The sequence below is a fragment of the Molothrus aeneus genome, chromosome 4, assembly GCF_037042795.1.
Source record: "Molothrus aeneus isolate 106 chromosome 4, BPBGC_Maene_1.0, whole genome shotgun sequence".
Taxonomy (NCBI): Eukaryota; Metazoa; Chordata; class Aves; order Passeriformes; family Icteridae; genus Molothrus; species Molothrus aeneus.
Window position 1 is genome coordinate 71,796,283 of NC_089649.1, and position 21,148 is coordinate 71,817,430.

A 21,148-nucleotide genomic window follows, 5' to 3' on the forward strand; every position below is an offset into this window, starting at 1 on the left:
TGGTCTGTCCCTGTCCTGGGCTGCCACAGCAGGCAGGAGCCATCCCAAAAAAAGGCAGAACTCAGGGAGGGACGTGGCTCTGCCTGGAGAAACTGTGGTCACGTTGCCAAAATCAGAGAACACCCCCATGCAGCAGCCCAGGGACACTGGAGCTCCATGACCCCAGAAGGTACCCAAGAAGGGACCCCAAAAGGGACCCAGAAGGTGTCAACACACAGAGAAGAGCCCTGAGCTCACCCTGGCAGTGGGGACCAGCTCATGCCTCCTGTTCCTCTTGTCACAGTGGTCCCAGTGTGGGGAGGGGACACCAGGTAAGGGGGCAGCACCTTCAGGAGCCCCTCAGATTAAAGCTGACAGCGTTTTTCCCCAAATGAGCAGCGATTTTGCCTCCCCCCCGACTCTCTCAGAGCAAAGCCGAGCAGTGCCAGGGCTGGTGAAATCAGGTGAAGCGCAGCCACACCACGGGGACGTTCCCTGCCCGTCACAAAGGCTTAAATCACCTTCTCCCAGAGCAAACTTGGCATTCCAGAGGAGCAGCACAGGGATTGGAGATGTGTGTGCAGGGAGCCCCCCCTGGAGCCACCAAGGGCAGCGAGGACAGCAGGGAGGCACCACAAACCCTCGGGGGACACCACAAACCCTGGGGACTTTGGGTACATGCCACCAGCACCGTGGCTCAGGCAGGGACTGGGACCCTGGCCCCAGAAGTGCTGCTGCCCCACAGCCCCCCCCAGTTTAAGGGGCTCTGGGGTCCCCCCATACCTTGTAGAGCACCAGGTCGTGCTCCCCATCCCGCAGCGTGGTGCCATCGGGGCGCATCAGCCTCACAAAGGCCATGGAGAAAATCCGCTCACTCCGGTCCTTGGCTGGGGGGACACAGCGTGAGGGGGAGCTGGAGGGGACCAGGGACACGTCCCCAGGCAGGGCCAGGCAGTGCTGGCAGCAGGGGACACTCACAGTCGCTGGAGGAGCGGTGGCGGAAGGTGAACCTCAGGTGGGTCCTGTGGACGTCCTCGATGGGAACAGCGATCTGGGGGGGAAGGGGTGCCAAGGTGAGGGCAGGGGCTGTGCCCCACCTGGCCAATGTCCCTCTGTCCCCCCCCTGGCCAATGATGTCCCTCTGACCAATGTCCCTCTGTCCCCCCCCGGCCAATGTCCCTCTGTGCCCCACCTGGCCACTGTCCCTCTGTCCCCCACCTGGCCAATGTCCCTCTGTCCTCTACCTGGCCAATGTCCCTCTGTCCCCCACCTGGCCAATGATGTCCCTCTGGCCAATGTCCCTCTGTCCGCCCCCTGGCCAATGTCCCTCTGTGCCCCACCTGGCCAATGTCCCCCTGTCCCACATCTGGCCAATGATGTCCCTCTGTCCAATGTCCCTCTGTCCCCCGCCTGGCCAATGTCCCTCTGTCCCCCACCTGGCCAATCTCCCTCTGTCCTCTACCTGGCCAATGTCCCTCTGTCCCCCACTGGCCAATGATGTCCCCCTGTCTCCCACCTGGCCAATGTCCCTCTGGCCAATGTCCCTCTGTCCCCCACCTGGGCAATGTCCCTCTGTGCCCAGGCAGGGGCTGTCCCAAGCCATCCACTGCTGCAAACCAACCCCACGTCCTCCCCAGTCAACCAGTGAGGCCGAACTGGGGGCACTGGGATGGGGACAGGGCTGCAGTGCCCATGCCCAGGTGTCCATCCAGGGGTCACACTGTGACCCTGGCAGCACCTCCACCATCCCTGAGATGGGACCAAGGACTGCCCCCCAAAACGCCTGCCCTAAAAGGGACCCCCTAGAGCAGCAGGAGGAGCGAGTGCCACATCCTGGAGGGGCTGCAGGGCTGTCCCAGCCCAGCCCCTGTGTCCCCAGACCTTCAGGGTCTCCATCCAGCGCTGGTGCCGCTGCTGGTAGTAGACAACAGAGCGGTAGTGGCTGCTGGGGCTGTCCCCTGCTCCCGCGTGGATCACGTTCTGCCAGGAGGGGACACCGCGGGATCAGCTCAAATGACCTCGCAGGGAGGGGACAATTGCTGTCCCTGCCAGCCCCGGCCACGCCCCAAACCCCCCTGCCCACAGCCTCCTAAACTGCTGGTGCCACCTCCGAGGGGACACGGGGCCCTCTCAGGGCACATCGCGGGGCGGCCCTGGGGATGGAGATGGAGAATCGCAGCCCATTCCTCAGGAGCCAGGTGAGAATTGGTGACAGAACACCTGGAGAGTGACAAGAGCTACCCTGGGGAGGTGACACTTGGGTCTGACCCCCCCTGCCCTCCTGTCTACCCCCAGCTCCGTCCTGTCCTGGGGACACTGGGGATGGCCAGGGGGTCTGGCTGTCCCCAGGGCAGGACAATTTTCTCTCTGTCCCATTTCTTTATTCTCACTTTCCCATTTATTCCATTCCCAGATCTCTGGTTTTGGGCAGCTCCAGTGGCCCAAGAGGCTCCTCCAGCCTGGAGGAGCTGCTGGCTGTGCCCAAGGTGAGGTGACACAGGGGGCACCTGCCATACCTGAGGTGACACAGGGGACACCTGCCATAACTGAGGTGACACAGGGGACACCTGCCATACCTGAGGTGACACAGGGGACACCTGCCATACTCGAGGTGACACAGGGGACACCTGCCATACCTGAGGTGACACAGGGGGCACCTGCCATACTCAATGTGACACAGGGGACACCTGCCATACCCGAGGTGACACAGGGGACACCTGCCATACTCAATGTGACACAGGGGACACCTGCCATACCCGAGGTGACACAGGGGACACCTGCCATACCTGCACCACGTTTCCTGCCTCGTCACACACACACACGGTCACCTCCACATTCTTCTGCGTCTTCTTGCTGCCCTTGTCGAACTCCCCCTGCACCAGGGTCAGGTAGATGTCGTTCCTGACATCACCTGGGGGGGACAGCCCTGTCAGCCAGCTCCTGCCACCACGCTGCCACCCCCAGGGACCCCCAGGATTGTCCCCATCATGCTTGCCTGGCATTATGACCTCTGGGTAGCCCAGCTTGCGAGCCACTGCCGTGCTGCGGTCCACCAGGTGGGGGTGGTCCTTCCTCACCTGGCTCAGGTCTCCCCAGAGCACCTTCAGGGACACCCAGAGCCCTGCAGGGACCACAGGGATTTTTCAAGGGGTGACAGGGTGACACACAAGTCCTCGACCCTGCAGGGACTGCCTCATGTGACAAGCAGATGGCCCAAGGGACACAGTGTCTCTACCTTGTCCCTTGTGGTTGATGTCCTTCCCCTCCACCGCCTTCCGGATCATGTTGTGAAGGAAATCACCATCAGCAGCCACCCTGGGAAAGCCACATTTAGGGGAAAAACCTTTTCTCTTTGATCCTTGCACCTCTTGTCCCCTGGCAGCTGATGTCCCCATGCCACCAGGCGGTGTCCCCATGCCAGCCAGGCGGTGTCCCCATGCCAGACAGGCCCTGGGGTGCTGTCCCTGCCCCCCCAGCCTCCCCTCGGGGCTCACAGGTGGACGGGGATGAAGTGCTGCTTGTCCTCGTCGCTGTCGCACGTCCCCTTGGTGATGTCGGTGATGTCCATCACTGCAGTGACACACAGGTGGCGCCGTGCCAGGGGTGGCACTCCCAGCCCGGAGCGGGGTCATGGGGGGAAGTGAAGCCAGGGGAGCTCCCCGGGGCTGCTCAGGGGGTCCCCTGTGCCAGGACAGGGCGGGTGTTGTGTCCCTTGGGCAGGGACAGCTCCGGGGGGGGACAGTGTGGGGACAGCCATGGGGTTGGGATCTGCAGGCGGGGAAAAGGGACAGCAGGAGCAGCCCCAGGGACATCGCAGAGCCCGGTGTGGTGGCTCTGGGGGAGGTGCCAGGGTTGTGGCACGGGGGTCCCCGGGGGTCCCCAGCCCCACCTGAGATGCCGAAGGGCCGGCGCAGCCCCGTGCTGAGCTTGCGGCTGTGGCTGTCGCGCAGGTCCATGCGCCCCACGCGGATGATCTGGCACACCAGGAACAGCCGCTCCCGCTTCAGGTCCGCGCTGCCCAGGTCCTGGGGGACACACAGGGGCCGTGTCACCCTGGCAGCACCGCAGGGGACAGCGCCAGTGCCAGGTGACCTCGGGGTGCCCAGGGCTGTGCAGGGTGAGGCGGTGGGCACAGAGCGTCCCTGCTGCCCTGCACTGGGGGGACAGTGGCGACACAGCCCCGCTGCCCTGGGGGCTCCCGTGCGCCCCAGGAGTCCCCAATCCCCGCGGTGGGGACAATGCCAGGACCGACGGTCCCAAGGGGTCACCCCAGACCTGGCAGTTTGGCAAGCGGGGGGCAGGCTGGCACGGTGTGAGGATGTCGGGGGGCCCTGTACCCCAGCTGGGGAGGGGACCGGGTCCCTCGGGGGCTGCCCCTGCGCCAAAACCTCCCAGCGGCGCTAAGGACAAGGGACAGGGACACGCCACAACGCTACGGGACAATCAGCAGCGAGCAGAGCAGAGCAGAGCAGAGCGCGGAGATGGGGGCGGCAGCGGAGCCGAAGTGCTGATGCTGCTCATTAATTAACATTGATTTTCTCGCCTCATTTGCATATCGATGGCTCCGCGGCGTCCCGGGGGTCAGCGCTGCGCTGCTGCCAAAGCGCTGAGTCAGCAGCGGGGGCCGTGGGACGAGCGGGGACGGGGCACACGGGGACCTCCAGCACCGGGAGGGGACCCCCAGCACCGAGAGGGGACCCCCAGCACTGGGACGGGATCCCGGGACCCTCAGTACCGGGAGGGGACCCCCAGCACCGAGAGGGGACCCTCAGCATCGGGAGGGGACCCCCAGCATCGGGAGGGCACCCCAGGACCCCCAGCACCGGGAGGGGCAGCGCTACGGCGGGTGCCACATCAGGGATCAGCGAAGGGGCTGGGGGTCCCCGATCAGGGGGACTGACCCGGGGGGCACACGGGGCACCCGCAATGCTGCGGGTGGGGGGCAGATCTGCAGGAGGGGGCAGCAGCGCGGCTTCCCCGGGCTCTGCGCTCACCGTGAACACCACCCTGAGGTTGTTGAGCAGCTCGATGTCCTGCGGGACGCCGGTGCTGGCCCAGCGGATCACGTAGTTCTCGCTGCGGGGCGGGTGATGGTTGAGGTGGGCACGGGGGTGACAGAGCCCCCGCCAGATCCCATCCCGCGGACCCTTCATCCCAACAGGGTCCCCAATCGCGGCACAGGCACTGGCCCAGCCTGGCTGTCCCCAGTCACTGCACCGGTCACCTCAGCAGCGCCTGGGGCAGGACAGGATGGGGCTGTCCCATGGGATATGGCGCCGTGACAAAGGAAGGGATGTGCCCCTTCCCCCTGCGACACCCGCTGGGTCCTCAGGGCTGGGCAGGACGGGCAGCCTGGGGGGCAGCAGGACAAACAGCCAGCACAGCAGGGACAGGGACAGGGGTGTGTCCCGAGCCCCCACCTGATGATGCGCTGCTCGCCGGGGTCGTAGAGCGCCATGAAGAGCTGCGCCTCCTCCCCGATGTGGCAGACGAAGTTCCGGACACACAGGTAGAGGTTGTGGGAGGGTGAGGCAGCCCCGTGGGTGCCGTGGCCTGGTGCTCTCTGCTGCGAGCTCTGGGGGCCACAAGGTGGGGGGCACAAGGTGGCTCAGCCCCTGTCACATCCCCTGGCACAGGGGACATCAGGCTCTGGGCACAGGGCTGGCGGCAGCCTCACCGTCTCCTCCTGGATGCGCTGGCTGAGGGTCTGTGCTGCCCTCCTGTGAGCCTGGAAGAGGCTGATGACGCTGGTCCTGTTGGGGTCCAGGATGTTCTCGTCCTCATCCCGCACCACCAGGTCCAGGGCCAGGATCCTGCAGGGGCCGGGGTGGGGTGAGGCAGGACCGGGGACACCTGGGCCTGTGTGTCCCACCAGGACTCACTTGTCCTTGCACAGGGTGTGAGGGGACAGCACAGATCCCACTGGGAAAAGGGACAGGAGCTGGCATCACAGGCCTGTGTCCCACCAGGACTCACTTGTCCTTGCACAGGGTGTGAGGGGACAGCACAGATCCCACTGGGAAAGGGACAGGAGCTGGCAGCACCAGGAACATTCCCGTCCCAGCCATAGCCCTTAGGCAGGTGGCTTGAGCAGCTGGTGGCACAATTACTGTCCCCAGCCAGTATGGGACAGCCAGCGGGGACGATGGGGACACAGGGACAGCCAGCCAGGACACCAGGGAGCACAACTGGGCACTGCACAGCCTGTGCCAAGGCAGATCTGAGGTCCCTGTGCCAGAGGCAGATCTGAGGTCCCTGTCCCAGAGGCAGATCTGAGGTCCCTGTCCCCAGCCTCACTTGTTGCCATAGTCCATCTTGCCGGTGACCTCCTTCCTGAGCCTCAGGAGCTGGTCCTTGGGCAGCGTCCCCGAGAGCAGCTGCGAGCGCTGCTCCATCAGCTCCTGCATCATCCTCTTCACCTGCCCGTAGCGCTCCGTCTGCCCAGCCTGCAGCACCACCACGGGGTCACCAGGGCTCCCCCAGCCTGTCCCAGATGTCCCCAACACCCAGAGCCTCGTCCCTCACCACATAGAGCTGCTTCCAGATGGTGGCCCACTCCCGCAGCGTGGTGGTGATCTCCTGCACCATGGGCATGTCGGAGGGCACCGCGCTCTCCTCCAGCCTGGGGGAGGCACAGGGAGCCCTGGAGCACCCCAGCACCTCAGGGAGCAGAAAGTGGAGCCCCTCGACCCCTGCCTGTGCCCCCCAGACCTACCCCCGCTGCTCCACCGCGGTGCCCTTCAGCCGGATCAGCGAGGCGGGGAAGATGCCCTGAGGGAGCCAGAGCTGTCAGAGATCTCCCTCAGGGGGGCACAGCTGGGGGCTGCCAATGCCACAGGGTGCCCAGCCTGCCCCCCCAGACACCCGGCAGGGACAAAAAGCCACCAGCAGTGTCCCTGCTGCCACCAAAGCCCAGCAGCCTGTCACCTACCCGGGCAGCCCTGTTCCGGAGCGAGTACCCGCAGTACCAGCCTGCCAGGGGAGGCGACATTGTCAGCCGGGCTGGGGGTCCTGGCCCCAGCTCAGGGACAAAGGAGGGGGCAGGAACCCACCCTGGGGTCCCCCTTACCCTCGGAGGCCTGCAGGATGTGCACCATCTCCCCGACCTGCAGCGGGAGGTGATGCTCCTTGGTGCGCGGGAAGTTCCACACGGCTGTGGGAAGAGGGGCTGGGAGTTGGGATCCCTGCCTGGAGCCCCTCAGCAGCCCCCAGGCCCCTGCACCCCACAGCCAGCCCCCCATGGGTGCCCCCCACCACAGGCCCCATCCAGCCCCATAAACAGCTCGGGGATGAGACCCCCGAGCACCCCGACCCCACACGGGGCCGGGCACAGCAGAAGCCCCCATCCCCTTTCTGGCACTCAGGGGTCCCTTATGGGTCCCCTCTGCCTCCACTCACAGCCTGGGTGCCAGGGGTCCTGCTCCTGGCACAAGCAGTGCAGGGAGGAAAGTGCCAGCTGAGCCCCTGCCCGGGGCTGGTGGCACAGGGACATTCTGGTGGCACAGGGACGGGGCTGGTGGCACAGGGACAGTCTGGTGGCACAGGGACGGGGCTGGTGGTACTGGGACAGTCTGGTGGCACAGGGACAGTCTGGTGGCACAGGGACAGGGCTGGTGGCACTGGGACATTCTGGTGGTGCAGGGACAGTCTGGTGGCACAGGGACAGGGCTGGTGGCACTGGGACAGTCTGGTGGCACTGGGACAGGGATGGTGGCACAGGGACAGGTCTGATGGTGCAGGGACAGTCTGGTGGCACTGGGACAGTCTGGTGGCACTGGGACAGGGCTGGTGGCACAGGGACAGTCTGGTGGTACAGGGACAGGGCTGGTGGCACTGGGACAGCCTGGTGGCACTGGGACAGTCTGTTTGGGGACAGCAGAGCTGGCGGCAGGGCAGGGGGCGGTGCTCTCGGTGACCAGCAGCTTCCTGCCTGGCTGTGCTGTGGTTGTCCCTGTCGCTATTTCTGGCCCCAGGGCAGGCAGCCCTGGTTTGGCCACCAGATTGGGGGACAGCCCCTGCACCTGGGGGTCCCTGCCAGGACCTGCACCCACCCTGAGCCCCAGGCAGGGCCAGCTCACACTGCAGCACCCCCAGACCCACCTTGCACCAGTAACCCTGAGGTCCCACAGGACCCTTCCCATCACCCTGAGCTCCCCATGCTGGGAGCTGCAGCAGCTCAGCCCTCGCTCAGGCACTGCCCAGGACCCTGCAGCAGCTCCAGCACTGCCCAGGACCCTGCAGCAGCTCAGGCACTGCCCAGGACCCTGCAGCAGCTCAGGCACTGCCCGGGACCCTGCAGCAGCTCAGGCACTGCAGAGAGTGCAAGGGAAGGGTGCAGGAAACGGCCCCACAAGAAAAGGGAAGAAGCACAGGGCTGCAGGAGCCAGCAGAAGCTGGGGGTGCTGCAGGGAGTGGGGGTGCTCAGAGCTGCTGCAGGGCGCAGGGAACCCAAACTGGGGGTGCTGTAAGGATTGGGGGTGCCCAAGGCTTTGCAAAGCAGCTGCAAAGCCCCAGCTGGAACCTGAGGAAAATTCTCGGGGTGTCTCAAGGCTCGCCCAGAGCCAGAGGCTGGAGGGAAGCCAAGCCCCCAGCCCAGTGCTCCCCACCCCCAGCAGCACCAGCCCTGCAGCCTCCTGGTGCGTGGGTGCTGCTGGCTCCTGTCCTGCTTGGCCACCTTCCCTGAGCCTTCTGTCACCAGCCCTGCAGCCCCTGCCTGTGCCACCGCCCAGCTGCCACCAGCACGGCCACGGGGCTGTCACCACGGATGTCACCTCACCCTCAGCACCCCATCCCTCCAGCCGAGTGGGGACCCCCAGAGAGCCCCACAGCCCCCACTCACCCACGCCAAACTTGTCCTTGGTGGGCAGCCAGGGTGCCATGGCCACCGGGACAGCACCGGGGCCGTGCCGGGGGACCGGGGCGCTGCGGAGCCACGGGTGGTTCCTCCTGCCACCCTCCCGTGTCACGTGTACTCCCCCCAGATTGTGAAACCTCTGCTTCCTCAGCGTGGCCCACCCCACTGTGCTGTCCCTGCCACGAGCAGTCGGGTGGGCATGGAGCCCCCACAGCCCCAGCCAAGGGCCTGGACTCAGCCTGGTCACTGAGTGGGTTGTGGTGGCATGGTGACACTTTTGAGTGACCAAGAGCAGGACATGGGGATGGAGCTGGGAGCACAGAGTGCTCCAGCCACACCACGGCACCAGGAGCCACGAGGAGCTGTGGGCATGTGCCAGATGTGAGGCTCCTTGCTGGCACTGCTGGCACAAAGGTTGCTGTCATCGTGCCCTGTGGCATTCACATTCTCTGATAAAATCCCTTCATCCAGGATTTTCCTCCTGGGAAGCTGAGAAGCCTCAGAGGAAAAGGAAAACAATTCTGATCTCATTTGCTTCTCCTGTGTTGTGCTCATGTGGAATGTGTTTGGAGATTGTTTACCCACAGGTGATTGTTTCATTGGATTCTGCTGGGAGTTGTTTTCACTCTTTGACCAATCAGAGCCAAGCTGTGTTGGGACTCTGGAGAGAGTCAGGAGTTTTCATTATTATCTTTTTAGCCTTCTGTAAGTATCCTTTCTGTATTCTTTAGTATAGTTTACTATAGAATCCTTTAATACAATATTTTATTTATTGTTTAATATTTAATATTATTTAAGTAATAATCAATTAATTATTCTTAATTAATATTATTAATTATTATTTATTATGTTATTGTTTAATAATTATAATTGATATTAATTAATAATAATTTAACTATTATTTAATTAATTATTCAATATTTTATTTATTATTTATCATGAAATAATAAATTAGCCTGCTGAGAACATGAGGTCAAATTCATCATTCTTTCCTTCGTCTGAGGGCAACACAAACACAACAATAGCTGGCTCTGGCTTGTCCATATTTCCATCCATGTCCAGCCCTGGGCTCCTGCAGCACCAGGAGAGCCCATGGGGCACCCACACAGCCCCAGCTCTTTCCTTCCTCCTCCTGCCTGCGCTTGGTGGCTCCACAGGGATGGGGGCTCAGCCAGACCCTCACCCCCTCCTGGCCACGCTGCCCTGGGACCGTCTGAGTCCCCAAATCCTGGGACCCTCCAAGCCCCCAAATCCTGGGACCGTCTGAGTCCCCAAATCCTGCTCTGCTCCCACAGACTGGCACGGGTCTCTCTCTATCAGCTCCTCGGAGCCAGACTCGGCTCCTTCCCTGCATCCCCCCCCGCATGTCCCCAAACCCCCTGTGCATGTCCCTAAACCCCCTGTGCACGTCCCCAAACCCCCCGTGCATGTCCCCAAACCCCCCGTGCATGTCCCCAAACCCCCTGTGCACGTCCCCAAACCCCCCGTGCACGTCCCCAAACCCCCCGTGCACGTCCCCAAACCCCCCGTGCATGTCCCTAAACCCCCCGTGCATGTCCCCAAACCCCCCGTGCATGTCCCTAAACCCCCTGTGCACGTCCCCAAACCCCCCGTGCATGTCCCCAAACCCCCCGTGCATGTCCCTAAACCCCCTGTGCACGTCCCCAAACCCCCTGTGCACGTCCCCAAACCCCCCGTGCATGTCCCCAAACCCCCCTGCGACCCGACCCTGCTCTGGGGTCACCCCCAGCCCAGGACAGACCCCCCCGACCCAAAGCCGGCCCTGACCGGGACACGGAGACCGGGTGCTGCGGGATCAGCCAAAACCGGGCATGGCCCCTCCGGTGGCACCGCCCGGCCCGAGGTGCGAGGGCGGGACACGCAGGGCAAAGCCCGGGACGTGCCGGGTCCCGGTTCCCGAGCTCCGCAGTCCCGGGGCCAGCAGGCACCGCTCGGTCCCCAACCGGCACCGCCCGGTGCGCGGTGCCGGCGGGAGCTCAGGCCGGGCCGTTCGCCGGTCACGGAGCTCCACCTGCCGGTCCCACCGGGAGCCGCTTCGGGTGCGATGTCCGGCATCGGGATGCCCGGCCCCAATACAACCCGTGCTGGTACGGGATGCCCCGCTCCAGCAGCGGGATGCCAGCACCGGTGTGAGCAACACCGTTACGGGATGCTCCGGTACGGAAGGACCGGCAGCGGTACGGGATGCCCGGTTCCGGTACACCCGACAGCAGTATAAGACGTTCTGTATGGAAATGCTCAGCATTGCTACGAGAGACGCCGGTACAAGATGCCTGGCTGTGGTACGCCCGGTCCCGCACCGGGATGCCCAGATCCAATACGGGATGCCCCGCAGCAGCACCGAGACGTCCGGTACCGGGAAGCCCGGTCCGAATAGGGGCTGGGGGGAGGCTCGGGCCGCAGCCGTGCCCGGTTCGGGGGCGCAGGGCGGAGCTGGCAGCGGAGGCGGGAGCGGTGCCGCGGGTCCCTGGGGTCCGGGGGGCTCCGTCCGCTCCGGTCCCGCCGCCACATCCGGGCCCCGCCCGGGGCGGGCACTGATTGGCTGCCGCGGGTCACGTGGCCGTGTCCCCCGGCAGGGCCCGCGGTGGCGCGCGCAGGTGAGCGGCGGGACCGGAACCGGAACCGGGGCCGGAACCGGGGCCGCGGCCCTGAGGGGGTGCGGGGAACCCGCCCCTGACCCGCCCCTGACCCGCCCGCCCGCTCGCTCCGCTCCGGCCCGGTGCCGGTGCTCAGGTGCCCGGTCCGGACCGTCCCGTACAGGTGCTCCGCCGATCCGGTCCGGTCCGTGCGGTTCGGGACCGACCCTCCCAAGGTGTCCGTCCTGTCCCGCAACCCCCGTACCCTGCCTCCGGTCCGGTCCCCACGCGCAGGGGTGGGACAGCACACCTGTCCGGTGTCCGCACTCCGCTCGGTCCTGCGGGGCTCTCCCGGTGCCCCATTCCCTTTCCCGGTTCCCTGCCCGTTCTCCCGGTCCCCCACATTCCGGTTCTGTTCCTGATCTCCGCGGCCGTGTCACCCCTGTGCCCGCATCCCCCGGCCGTCCCCGGTGCCCGCGGGTCCCCCCTCCCCGCCGGACGGGACGTGGCACTGGGCAGCACCGGGCGCCTTCCCGGTACGTAGGCGGGGGTGGGTCAGCGCCGGTCCCGCTCCACCCCCGCCCGCCCTCGCAGCTCCGGTGTCCCCGCCATGGCCGGCTCCGGGGCCCCGGCTCCCCTGCCCGGGCCGAGCGGCCCCGGCTCCGCGCTGGAGGAGGAGGAAGAGGAGGAGGAGGAGGAGGAGGAGGATGAAGAGCCGTCCCTGGGCTGCGACGGCGACCTGGAGGTGAACCCCTACGATGGGCTGCCCTTCTCCTCCCGGTACTACGAGCTGCTGCGGCAGCGGCGGGAACTGCCGGTATGGACGGCCAAGTACAGCTTCATGGAGCACCTGGAGGGCAGCAGCGGCATCGTGCTGGTGTCCGGGCCCCCCGGTACCGGCAAAAGCACCCAGGTGAGCCCGAGGGCAGCTGGCCTGTGCTCTGTGATCCTCCCAGACCGGGTGGAGAGGGACAGACGGACACGGTGCCCGGGAACGCTGCACGGAGCCCGGCGGGGTGGGCGAGCACCGTGATGTGCTGGGGATGGGCAAAGCTGGGCACGAACCGGGGAGCGCTGGCACCGGAGGGAGGAACGGCCCCTCCCGGAGCTGGGCCTCCAGATCCCCGCGGGGTGGCCCCGGGGGAGCCGGTCCCAGCTGCTGGTGACACTCGGGGACGGCACCGGGCAGACTTTGACCGGGGAGGGGATTGTGGTGGCGGAGCTGCAGGGCTGGAGTGGGTTGGGTCACCCCAGGCTGTCAGGGTGTTGGAATGGGCTGGGTCACCCCGGGCTATCGGGGTGTTGGCCCTGGGCTCCAGGTGCTCAACCAAATCAGCTCCCTGGGTGTGATCTGCTGAGTTCCTGGGCTGGGCTGGCGCTGCCGGATTTGGGGATCAAAGCTCCTGTGCGGGCCCCAGGGCCGGTGTTTTGGGGTGCAGCACCCTGCTGGTAGTCCCTGCAGGGCTCTGGGGACACTGAGGCACAGGCAGTGCTCGTGGGGGGCTCAGAGGTGACAGGAGGAAGCAGGACTCGGGTCCCTGGTGCCAAAGGGACATCTGCGTGGCCTTGGCACTGTCCCACGCTGTCAGGCCGGGCACTTGGCCAGCAGCTGCTCCCTGGTGATCCCTTCCCTGTCCCTCTGGGGGTTTGTCCCATGTCCCTCATGTGAGAGCAGGGTTGTGGTGTCCCACACCGGGGCAGGAAGCTGCAGGTGTGGGGCCAAGGGGCTCCTGTCACAGGCTGTGGGGCTCAGAGGTGACAGGAGTGCAGAGGGAACATCCTGCCTGTGAAAAATGCCAATCATTTGTTTTTAAAATTTTAAAAGTTTAATAGTAATAAAATGGTTGTAAATATAGCAATATAATTAGAGTAATAAAAATTTTAGACAATTTGGATTAGGACAATATGAGACAATAAAAACAAAGAGTTATGGACATTCCAGGTACCTCTTTCTGGGCAAAATAAGCCCGGAAAAGGACCCACATTAACAGAGGATTAACCCTTAAAAACAATAACCTGTTGCATATTCATACACCTCATACATGATGCACAAATTCCATTCAAAGAAAGGATTCTGTCTGATCAGTGTCAACTTCTTCCTCTTAATCCTAACTGGTGTTTTCAGGGCTGAGTGAGGCAGGAAGAAGTTTGTTTGTCCTGATAATTGAGCAATAAATTCTCTTTCTCTGAAAGATTCAGGTGTCCTGTGGCTGCTATCTCGCTGCAAGTCCTTTCTTTAATAAAATATCTTACATAGCATAATTTCTATTTTAACATTTTGGTATAACCTAAAACTATATTTAACACACCACTTAAGAAAATTAACACAGCATAACTTTCTAACACAACACATATAATATTCATTTTCATATTTGCAAAAATCCAATCATAAAATACATATTTTTCACTCTGCCTGAGCTTTGAGTGCCTCTGGACAGCCCCTGGCCCTGGACATCCTCCAGCCAGATCCACAGGGTCAGGGTCCTTGTGCCCTTTGGAGTGGCACAGCAGGGAGGGGACAGTCCTGGAGCCACACTCCCCATGCCCTGTCCCCACAGATCCCTCAGTGGTGTGCCGAGTACGCCCTGTCCATGTCATTTGCCCACGGGCTGGTGGCCTGCACCCAGCCCCACAGCCTGGCCGCCCTCAGCCTCTCCCTGCGCGTGGCCGACGAGATGGACCTGAACCTGGGCCACGAGGTGGGCTACTGTGTGCCCCACGAGGACTGCTGCACTGCTGACACCATCCTCAGGTAGGGCAGGGACAGCAGGGCCCGTGCTGGGAACGGCAGCGCGGCGCCCTAATCCTGCTAAACCCCGCCTAATCCCTTAATCCAGGCTGGCCTCGCTGGGGAGAGGCACGGGCTGCTCTGAGGAGGGGCTGATCTGGGGATGGGGTTGCTGTAGGGAGGGGGCTGATCTGGGCTGTGTTGGTTTGGAAAGACAAAGGTGTGTGCTAAGGAAGGCAGGAGTCTCCTCTAAAATGGAGGATGTAAACCCCCTCCCTCTGAATTGTTATAAATTTGAAATTAAGGGGCTCTCAGGCAAAGATGTGGGAGTAGGAATAAGAAGGGAAGGAATTTTCTTTTATTAGGGAAGAAAATAAAAATAAAATTAATGATGCAGTAAGTCAAAATAACACTGACAGAGTCAGAACACAACCTGGCACCCTGTGGGTCAGGGTGTTGGTAGCAGTCCCATTGGAATTGTGGCTGCAGCCCTCCTGCAGTGCCAGCTGTGGTTCTGCTGGAGCTGGGATCCTGGAGAAGGGTGTATGCAGTCTTCCCCTGGGAATTCAGTGGAAGAGGCAGCTTGTTCTCTGGGAATCCAGTGGAAACGCTGTTCTGCTGTCCCAGAATCTCAGATTGTATCCAGGTAGGAATGCTTGGCTCCTCCCCTGGGCAGAGCTTCTCCCCATGGGATGATGGAATTTTATCAGCCAGGCAGGGACACTCACTGGCCCATTAACAGAAGCTAATTAATGATTAATGACCCATTAACAGAAGATATCTCCTGGAGGAAGGATTGGCTGTGGAAGAGATAAAGAAAACTGCCCAATGAACAGAAGATAACTGCCCCACCTCTGACAGATGGCAAATAGAACACACACATTGCCTTGCAATCTGGGATAGATGCCGGGGAAGGTGTGTGGCATGGTGACAGTGTGGTGTGTCCCAGATTGCAAGGCAAGATGAATTCTGTTACCATCTGCATGGCAGCTGTCTTCTGTCAAGTGGGCAGTTTTCCTTATCTCTTCCACAATCACTCCTCCCTTGGAAGGGGATATCTGCTGATAACAGCCATTGAATGTCACTGCATGGCTGATAAGAACTACAGCATCCCATTGGGAGATGTGAGCCCAGGGGAGGAGCCAAGCATTCCTACCTGGATATAATCTGGAGATTCTGGAACACCAGCACAACTTCTCCACTGGATTTCCCAGAGGAACAGCAGCTGCCTCTTCCACTGCATCTTTAGAGGAAGACTGCACCCTTTTCTACAGGATCCCTGCTCCAACAGAACCACACCTGACACTCCAGGAGGGCTGCAGCCACAATTCCAATTGGACCTCTACCAGCACCCTGACCAACAGGGTGTCAAATTGTGTTCTGACTCTGTCAGTGTTGTTCTAGTGTACTGCATTGTTTATTTTATCCTTTTATTTTCTTCCCTATTAAAGAACTGTTATTTCCTGCTGCCATATCTTTTTGCCTGAGAGCCCCTTAATTTAAAATTCATAGCAATTCAGAGGGAGGGGGTTCACATTTTCCATTTCAGGGGAGGCTCCTGCCTTCCTTAACACACACCTGTCTTTCCAAACCGAGACATGGTGACCCATGGCAGGAGGAGCAAATAGAATACACATTGCTTGGCAATCTGGGACATGAGGAGGGCGCTGCCCTGGGGAGGGGATAAGACATTCCCCCAGCCAGGGCTCCATGCTGATGGGTCGGGGCCGTGTCAGGTTCTGCTCAGACGAGATGCTGCTGCGGGAGATGACGTCGGAGCCGCTGCTGCGGCAGTACGGGGTGGTGGTGCTGGACGAGGCTCAGGAGCGCACGGTGCCCACGGACGCGCTGCTGGGGCTGCTCAAGGACGTGCTGCGCCAGCGCCCGGCCCTGCGCCTCGTCGTAGTCACCTCGCCCGCCCTGGAGCCGCGCCTGCGCGCCTTCTGCGGGGACCCGCCCGTGGTCAGGGTGCCCGGGCACGGCTCCCCGCCACAGCTGCTCTACCGCGAGCCGCCGGCCCACGGGAGCGTGGCCGCCGCCTGCCAGGCCGTGCTGGACATCCACCGGCGCCAGGAGCCCGGCAACGTCCTCGTCTTCCTGGCCAGTGAGCAGGTGGGCTGATGGGGGAACAGGGCAGGGGACGTTTGGGGGGGTCCTCTCAGTGGGATGGAGGGGCGGCTGCAGCTCCTCTGTGGTGGAGGTGGGCACAAGGCGTGGCACAGCCTGGGAATGGGGACGCTGTGGTGTCAGCAGGTGTCACCTGTCCCCCCTTGTCCTTGCTCAGGAGATCTCCGAGTGCTGCGCTGCCATCCAGACGGAGGCCGTGGCGCTGAGCCCGGCGCTGGGCCCGCTGCTGGTGCTGCCACTGCACCCTGGGGTGGGCAGGGCTGCACAGAGACTCTATGAGACACCTGAGGAGGGCCGGGAGCGCCGTGTCATTGTCACCCACTGGCTCGGGGACTCGTCCTTCTCACTGGGCACCGTGCGCTTCGTCATCGACTCGGGGCTGGAGCTGCGCAGCGTGAGTGGGACAGGGGATGGGTGGGGGTCTGGGTCTGCCCTGGGTGCAGTGGGCTGTGGTGTTCCAGGCTGGGAGGAGGGGTCTGCCCCAGGGAGGTGGCAGTGGCGGCCCTGCAGTGGCAGGTGAGGGGTTTGGGGGATGGCAGGGGTCCCGCTCACAGCCTCCCCTGCAGGTGTACAACCCCCGCATCCGCGCCGAGTCCCAGGTGCTGCGGCCCATCAGCAGGAGCCAGGCCGAGTCACGCATGCAGAGAGCTGCTGGCAACCCCCCAGGTGAGCCTCTGATCCAGTGTCCCTCCCCTCAGCACTGGACAGGTGCTCCCTGGGCCAGCACCTGTCCCCACCCTGTCCCTGTCCTCTTTCCTGCAGGCACCTGCCTGCGCCTGTACTCGGAGGCCTTTGAGCAGCGCCTGCCCCCCAGCCCCACGCCCCACGTCAGTGAGACCAGCCTGAGCCGCCTGGTGCTGCTGCTGAAGCGCCTGGACATCGCTGACATGGGCCAGTGTGACTTCCTTGACCGCCCAGGTAGAGCCCAGAGGGGCCAGGCATGGCGTGGGGAGCAGAGGGGCACGATGGGGCAGCTGTGGCTGTGGCCATCACTGCGGCTGGGCTGTCTCTGGGGAGGGACTGGACAGAGTGGGCAAAGCTGCCTGATGTCCCACCCCAGCCCCTGAGTCACTGATGCAAGCTCTGGAGGACCTGGACTACCTGGCAGCCCTGGATGATGACGGGAATCTGTCAGAGGTGGGGATCATCATGTCAGAGTTCCCCCTGGACCCGCAGCTGGCCAAGGCCCTCATCGCCTCCTGCGAGTTCGACTGCGTGGAGGAGATGGTCAGCCTGGCTGCCATGCTCACAGGTACCCTGTGGGGGGCTTGGGGGGGAGCCAGCAGTGCCAGGGAGGTGCTGGGGGCACACAGTGACCCCCTGCCCACCCCCAGCATCCCCCTGCTTCGTGCCCCTGTCCACGCACCTGGAGGAGGCCGTGGCGCTGCGCCGGCGGGCGCTGCTGCACCCCAACGGGGACCACTTCACCCTCATCAACATCTTCAATGCCTTCCAGCAGCGTGAGTGGGGCAGGGGCTGGGGGGCTTGCACCCCTGTGGGCATCCCACGGACCCCTTGTGTCCCCTGTTGTGTCCCCTCATGTGTCCCCTGCCCTGGAGCTACATTCCTGACACCATCCTGGTGCCCAGCCTGGCTGGAGGAGGATCTGGGGGTCCCAGCTCTAGCCTGGGGGTTCAGTCCTTGTCACCACTGTGTGAAGGGATCACAGACAGGGGGAACAGCAGTGGTTTTGTGTTCCCCAAGCCCCCAGCCCAGCAGGCTCTCTGCTCACCTCTCCCCACCCCATGGCACCACTGTCCTGTCCCCACACAATGGCCCCCATTGTCCCACCCCTGTCCCCACATCACAGCCCCCACTGTCCCACCCCTATCCCCACCTCATGGCCCCCACTATCCCACATTTGTCCCCACGTCGCTGACCCTGTTGTCCCACCCCTGTCCCCACATCACAGCCCCACTATCCCACCCCGTCCCTACATCGCCGACCCCACTATCCCATCCCTATCCCCATATCATGACCCCCACTGTCCCACCCCTGTCCCCACATCACTGACCCCACTGTCCCACTCCTGTTCCCACATCACAGCCTCCACTATCCTACTCCTGTCCCCCCATTGCTTACCCAAATATCCCACCCCTGTCCCCACATCACAGCCCCCACTATCCCATCCCTGTCCTCACATTGTTGACCCCTCTGTGCTACCCCTGTCCCCCCATCACAGCCCCCACTATCCCACCCCTGTCCCACATCGCTGACCCTGTTGTCCCACTCCTGTCCCCCCATTGCTGACCCCACTATCCCACCCCCATCCCCCCGTTTCTGACCCCCTGTGCCGGCTGCAGACGCAGGGGACGAGGGCTGGTGCCGGAAGCAGGGGCTGTGTGCCGAGGCGCTGCGCCTGGCGGGCACGGTGCGCGCCGAGCTGCTGGAGGCCATGCGCCGCATCGAGCTCCCGGTGTCCCCGCCCGCCTTCGGCTCCGACGCCAACGCCCTCAACATCCAGCGCGCCCTCATCTCCGGATACTTCCTCAAGGTGGGCTCAGGGGGCGTTCTGGGGAGTTATGGGGGAGATGCTGGGGTGCAGCAGCCACCCCAGTCCCTGCTTCTCGGGTTGCTGTTGATAATTGCTGCCCCGAGATGTGCAGGGTGTCTCTGCTTTGGCCTGTGCAACTGAAGAACGAGTCTGAACTCTTCACTTTTTGGTCTTGAGGTTGTTTATTAATTCTTATCTATAAAATTTTCTTTCTGCCCAGCTGAGGTCTGTTCAGCAGGGCAGCCACAGGCACTCTGACCGCCCCCGGGGCGGTGTTGTCCTTTTATACTACAAACTACATATATCATATTTACACTTAATTCCCAATACCTATCACCTATGTTAGACAGTGCACTTCTACTCTAAACCAATCCCAAAGTGCCACCATCACTGCAGAAAATGGAGAAGAAGAAGAAGAAGAAGAAAGGCTGGACACGCCCAGATTCCTCCATCTTGTCCGCAAAACCCCCATACCAAAAATCCTAAAATCTGTATTTTCACCCTGTGATCATTTTGTTATTACACTGTTCAAACCTGTGTGACTTTCAGGTCCTCATACAAAGCTGGCAACTTTGTATGAGGTTACATACTTTGCTCCAAGGGTCAAAATCAAATCCCCAGGTGTTCTGGGCTGTGTGCCAGGGTGTCCAAGCCCCCCTCAACAACTCTGGACACCCAGAGGGATGTGCTGACTCCTGACACCTGCTGGTCCCTCGCAGGTCGCCCGAGACATCGACGGCTCCGGTAACTACGTGATGCTGACGCACAAGCACGTGGCACACCTGGCCCCCGCCTGTGGGTACCTGCTGCGGGCCCCCCCGCGCCGCCTGCCCCCCTGGGTGCTCTACCACGAGTTCACCATCTCTCAGGACAACTGCCTGCAAGTGGTCTCGGAGATCCAGCCCCAAATGTGAGGGGATGGGGAGGGGCGGGTCCTTCCCTACAGGGTATCCCTGTAGCTGGCTGACCCCGCCCTGTCCTCCTCGCAGGCTGGTGGAGTTGGCCCCGCAGTACTACCTGAGCAACCTGCCGCCCAGCGAGGGCCGGGACCTGCTGATGGAGCTGCGGGAGAAGGTGGTGGCGGCAGAGGAGGCGGCGCCGGCAGAGGCGGAGCTGCCCGAGGGAGCCGGACGCGAGGAGGATGAGCCCGGGGACGTGTGCGTCCTGCAGTGAGCCGGAGCTGCGGAGCCCCGCGGTGGGGCTGCCTGGGCTTGGCCGTGACCCTGGGGACAGGGGAGCCCCGGGGAGGCCCCAGGGAGGCTGTGTGGCCGCAGGGGCTGTCCCGGTTCCCAGGGAGGCGCGGGCACGGCCTGGCACTGCCTCGGCTCTGTACCGTGGTCAGTCGTGGGCCAGCGGCCGTGGGACCACCCCGGCACCTCAGAGCGTGGATTGGGGAGCGCTGGCCCCGGCCGGGGGAGTGTTGTGGGCCCTCCCCACTGGGCTCCTTCACCCCGTATTTCGCGGGGGTGCTGCGGGGCTGGAGGCATCGCCTGTCCCACTGCCCCCACGCCGGGGCCGAGGGGCCACGCACGGGTCCCTCCTCCTGTATAAAGTTTTGTGACCTTTGCTCCTGGCTTCGTGTCTGTGACTGCAGCAAGGGTGGGGTCCATCCTGCCCAGGGACATCACCACAGAGGGGTCTGGCCAGGGTGGGGTCCATCCCACTGAGGGACATCACCACAGAGGGATCCAGCCAGGGTGGGGTCCATCCCACTGAGGGACATCACCACAGAGGGATCCAGCCAGGGTGGGGTCCATCCTGCCCAGGGACATCACCACAGAGGGATCCAGCCAGGGTGGGCTCTGTCCTGTCAAAGGACATCACCACAGCGGGGTCTGGCCAGGGTTCCTCTGTCCTGTCAAAGGACATCACCACAGAGGGATCCAGCCAGGGTTCCTCTGTCCTGCCCAAGGACATCACCACAGCGGGGTCTGGCCAGGGTTCCTCTGTCCTGTCAAAGGACATCACCACAGAGGGATCCAGCCAGGGTTCCTCTGTCCTATCAAAGGACATCACCACAGCAGGGTCTGGCCAGGGTGGGCTCTGTCCCTGCTCCTCCTGTCTCCCAGGGATGGTTTCTGTCCGTGAGGCCTCTGTCCCCTCCCACCCGTGTTTCGGGGGCCAGGCTGGGGTTCCAGCCATGCTGAGGCTCTGAGGGCATCCCTGGCCTTTGCCTCAGGACTTCCCCTCCGTGGTTGTGGTTCTTCTGCAGAAGCCAAGGGGAAGCTGTGGTTGGCGGGATGGGGGCGAGCGGGGCCCCCAACCTGCTGCCAGTGCCTGCTTTGCCCAGACAGGGCAGGGCACGGGGGCACCCCAGGGCAAGGCACCCCTTCCCTCCCTCCCTCTCCTTTTAGGGTTCCCTACAGTGC

At 62.8% G+C, this 21,148-nt stretch overlaps 2 protein-coding genes across 2 annotated transcripts in view; one reads left to right on the forward strand and one right to left on the reverse strand.

The window, feature by feature from the left end:
• LOC136555792 (dedicator of cytokinesis protein 2-like) overlaps nt 1-8,858 on the reverse strand; it is a 53,131-nt gene extending 44,273 nt beyond the window's left edge. Inside the window, exons 1-17 of the mRNA XM_066548803.1 lie at nt 8,819-8,858; nt 7,049-7,132; nt 6,911-6,951; nt 6,695-6,750; nt 6,505-6,601; nt 6,277-6,425; nt 5,657-5,792; nt 5,400-5,554; nt 4,974-5,055; nt 3,869-4,004; nt 3,474-3,549; nt 3,215-3,294; nt 2,975-3,100; nt 2,766-2,890; nt 1,861-1,959; nt 958-1,030; nt 763-866 (exon numbers count right to left, since the gene is read on the reverse strand). Of these exons, the coding sequence (XP_066404900.1) occupies nt 763-866; nt 958-1,030; nt 1,861-1,959; nt 2,766-2,890; nt 2,975-3,100; nt 3,215-3,294; nt 3,474-3,549; nt 3,869-4,004; nt 4,974-5,055; nt 5,400-5,554; nt 5,657-5,792; nt 6,277-6,425; nt 6,505-6,601; nt 6,695-6,750; nt 6,911-6,951; nt 7,049-7,132; nt 8,819-8,858 (1,659 nt within the window). The remainder of the gene's footprint in view (nt 1-762; nt 867-957; nt 1,031-1,860; nt 1,960-2,765; nt 2,891-2,974; nt 3,101-3,214; nt 3,295-3,473; nt 3,550-3,868; nt 4,005-4,973; nt 5,056-5,399; nt 5,555-5,656; nt 5,793-6,276; nt 6,426-6,504; nt 6,602-6,694; nt 6,751-6,910; nt 6,952-7,048; nt 7,133-8,818) is intronic.
• Nucleotides 8,859-11,436: 2,578 nt separating this feature from the next.
• Nucleotides 11,437-20,346, forward strand: DQX1 (DEAQ-box RNA dependent ATPase 1). Its single transcript, XM_066548805.1, has 12 exons — nt 11,437-11,451; nt 12,025-12,343; nt 13,989-14,182; nt 15,895-16,270; nt 16,443-16,679; nt 16,852-16,951; nt 17,048-17,203; nt 17,346-17,537; nt 17,620-17,745; nt 18,589-18,779; nt 19,499-19,689; nt 19,769-20,346. The coding sequence occupies exons 2-12, from the start codon at nt 12,041-12,043 to the stop codon at nt 19,950-19,952; spliced, it is 2,250 nt and encodes a 749-aa protein (XP_066404902.1). The 5' UTR covers nt 11,437-11,451; nt 12,025-12,040; the 3' UTR covers nt 19,953-20,346.
• Nucleotides 20,347-21,148: the final 802 nt, after the last annotated feature.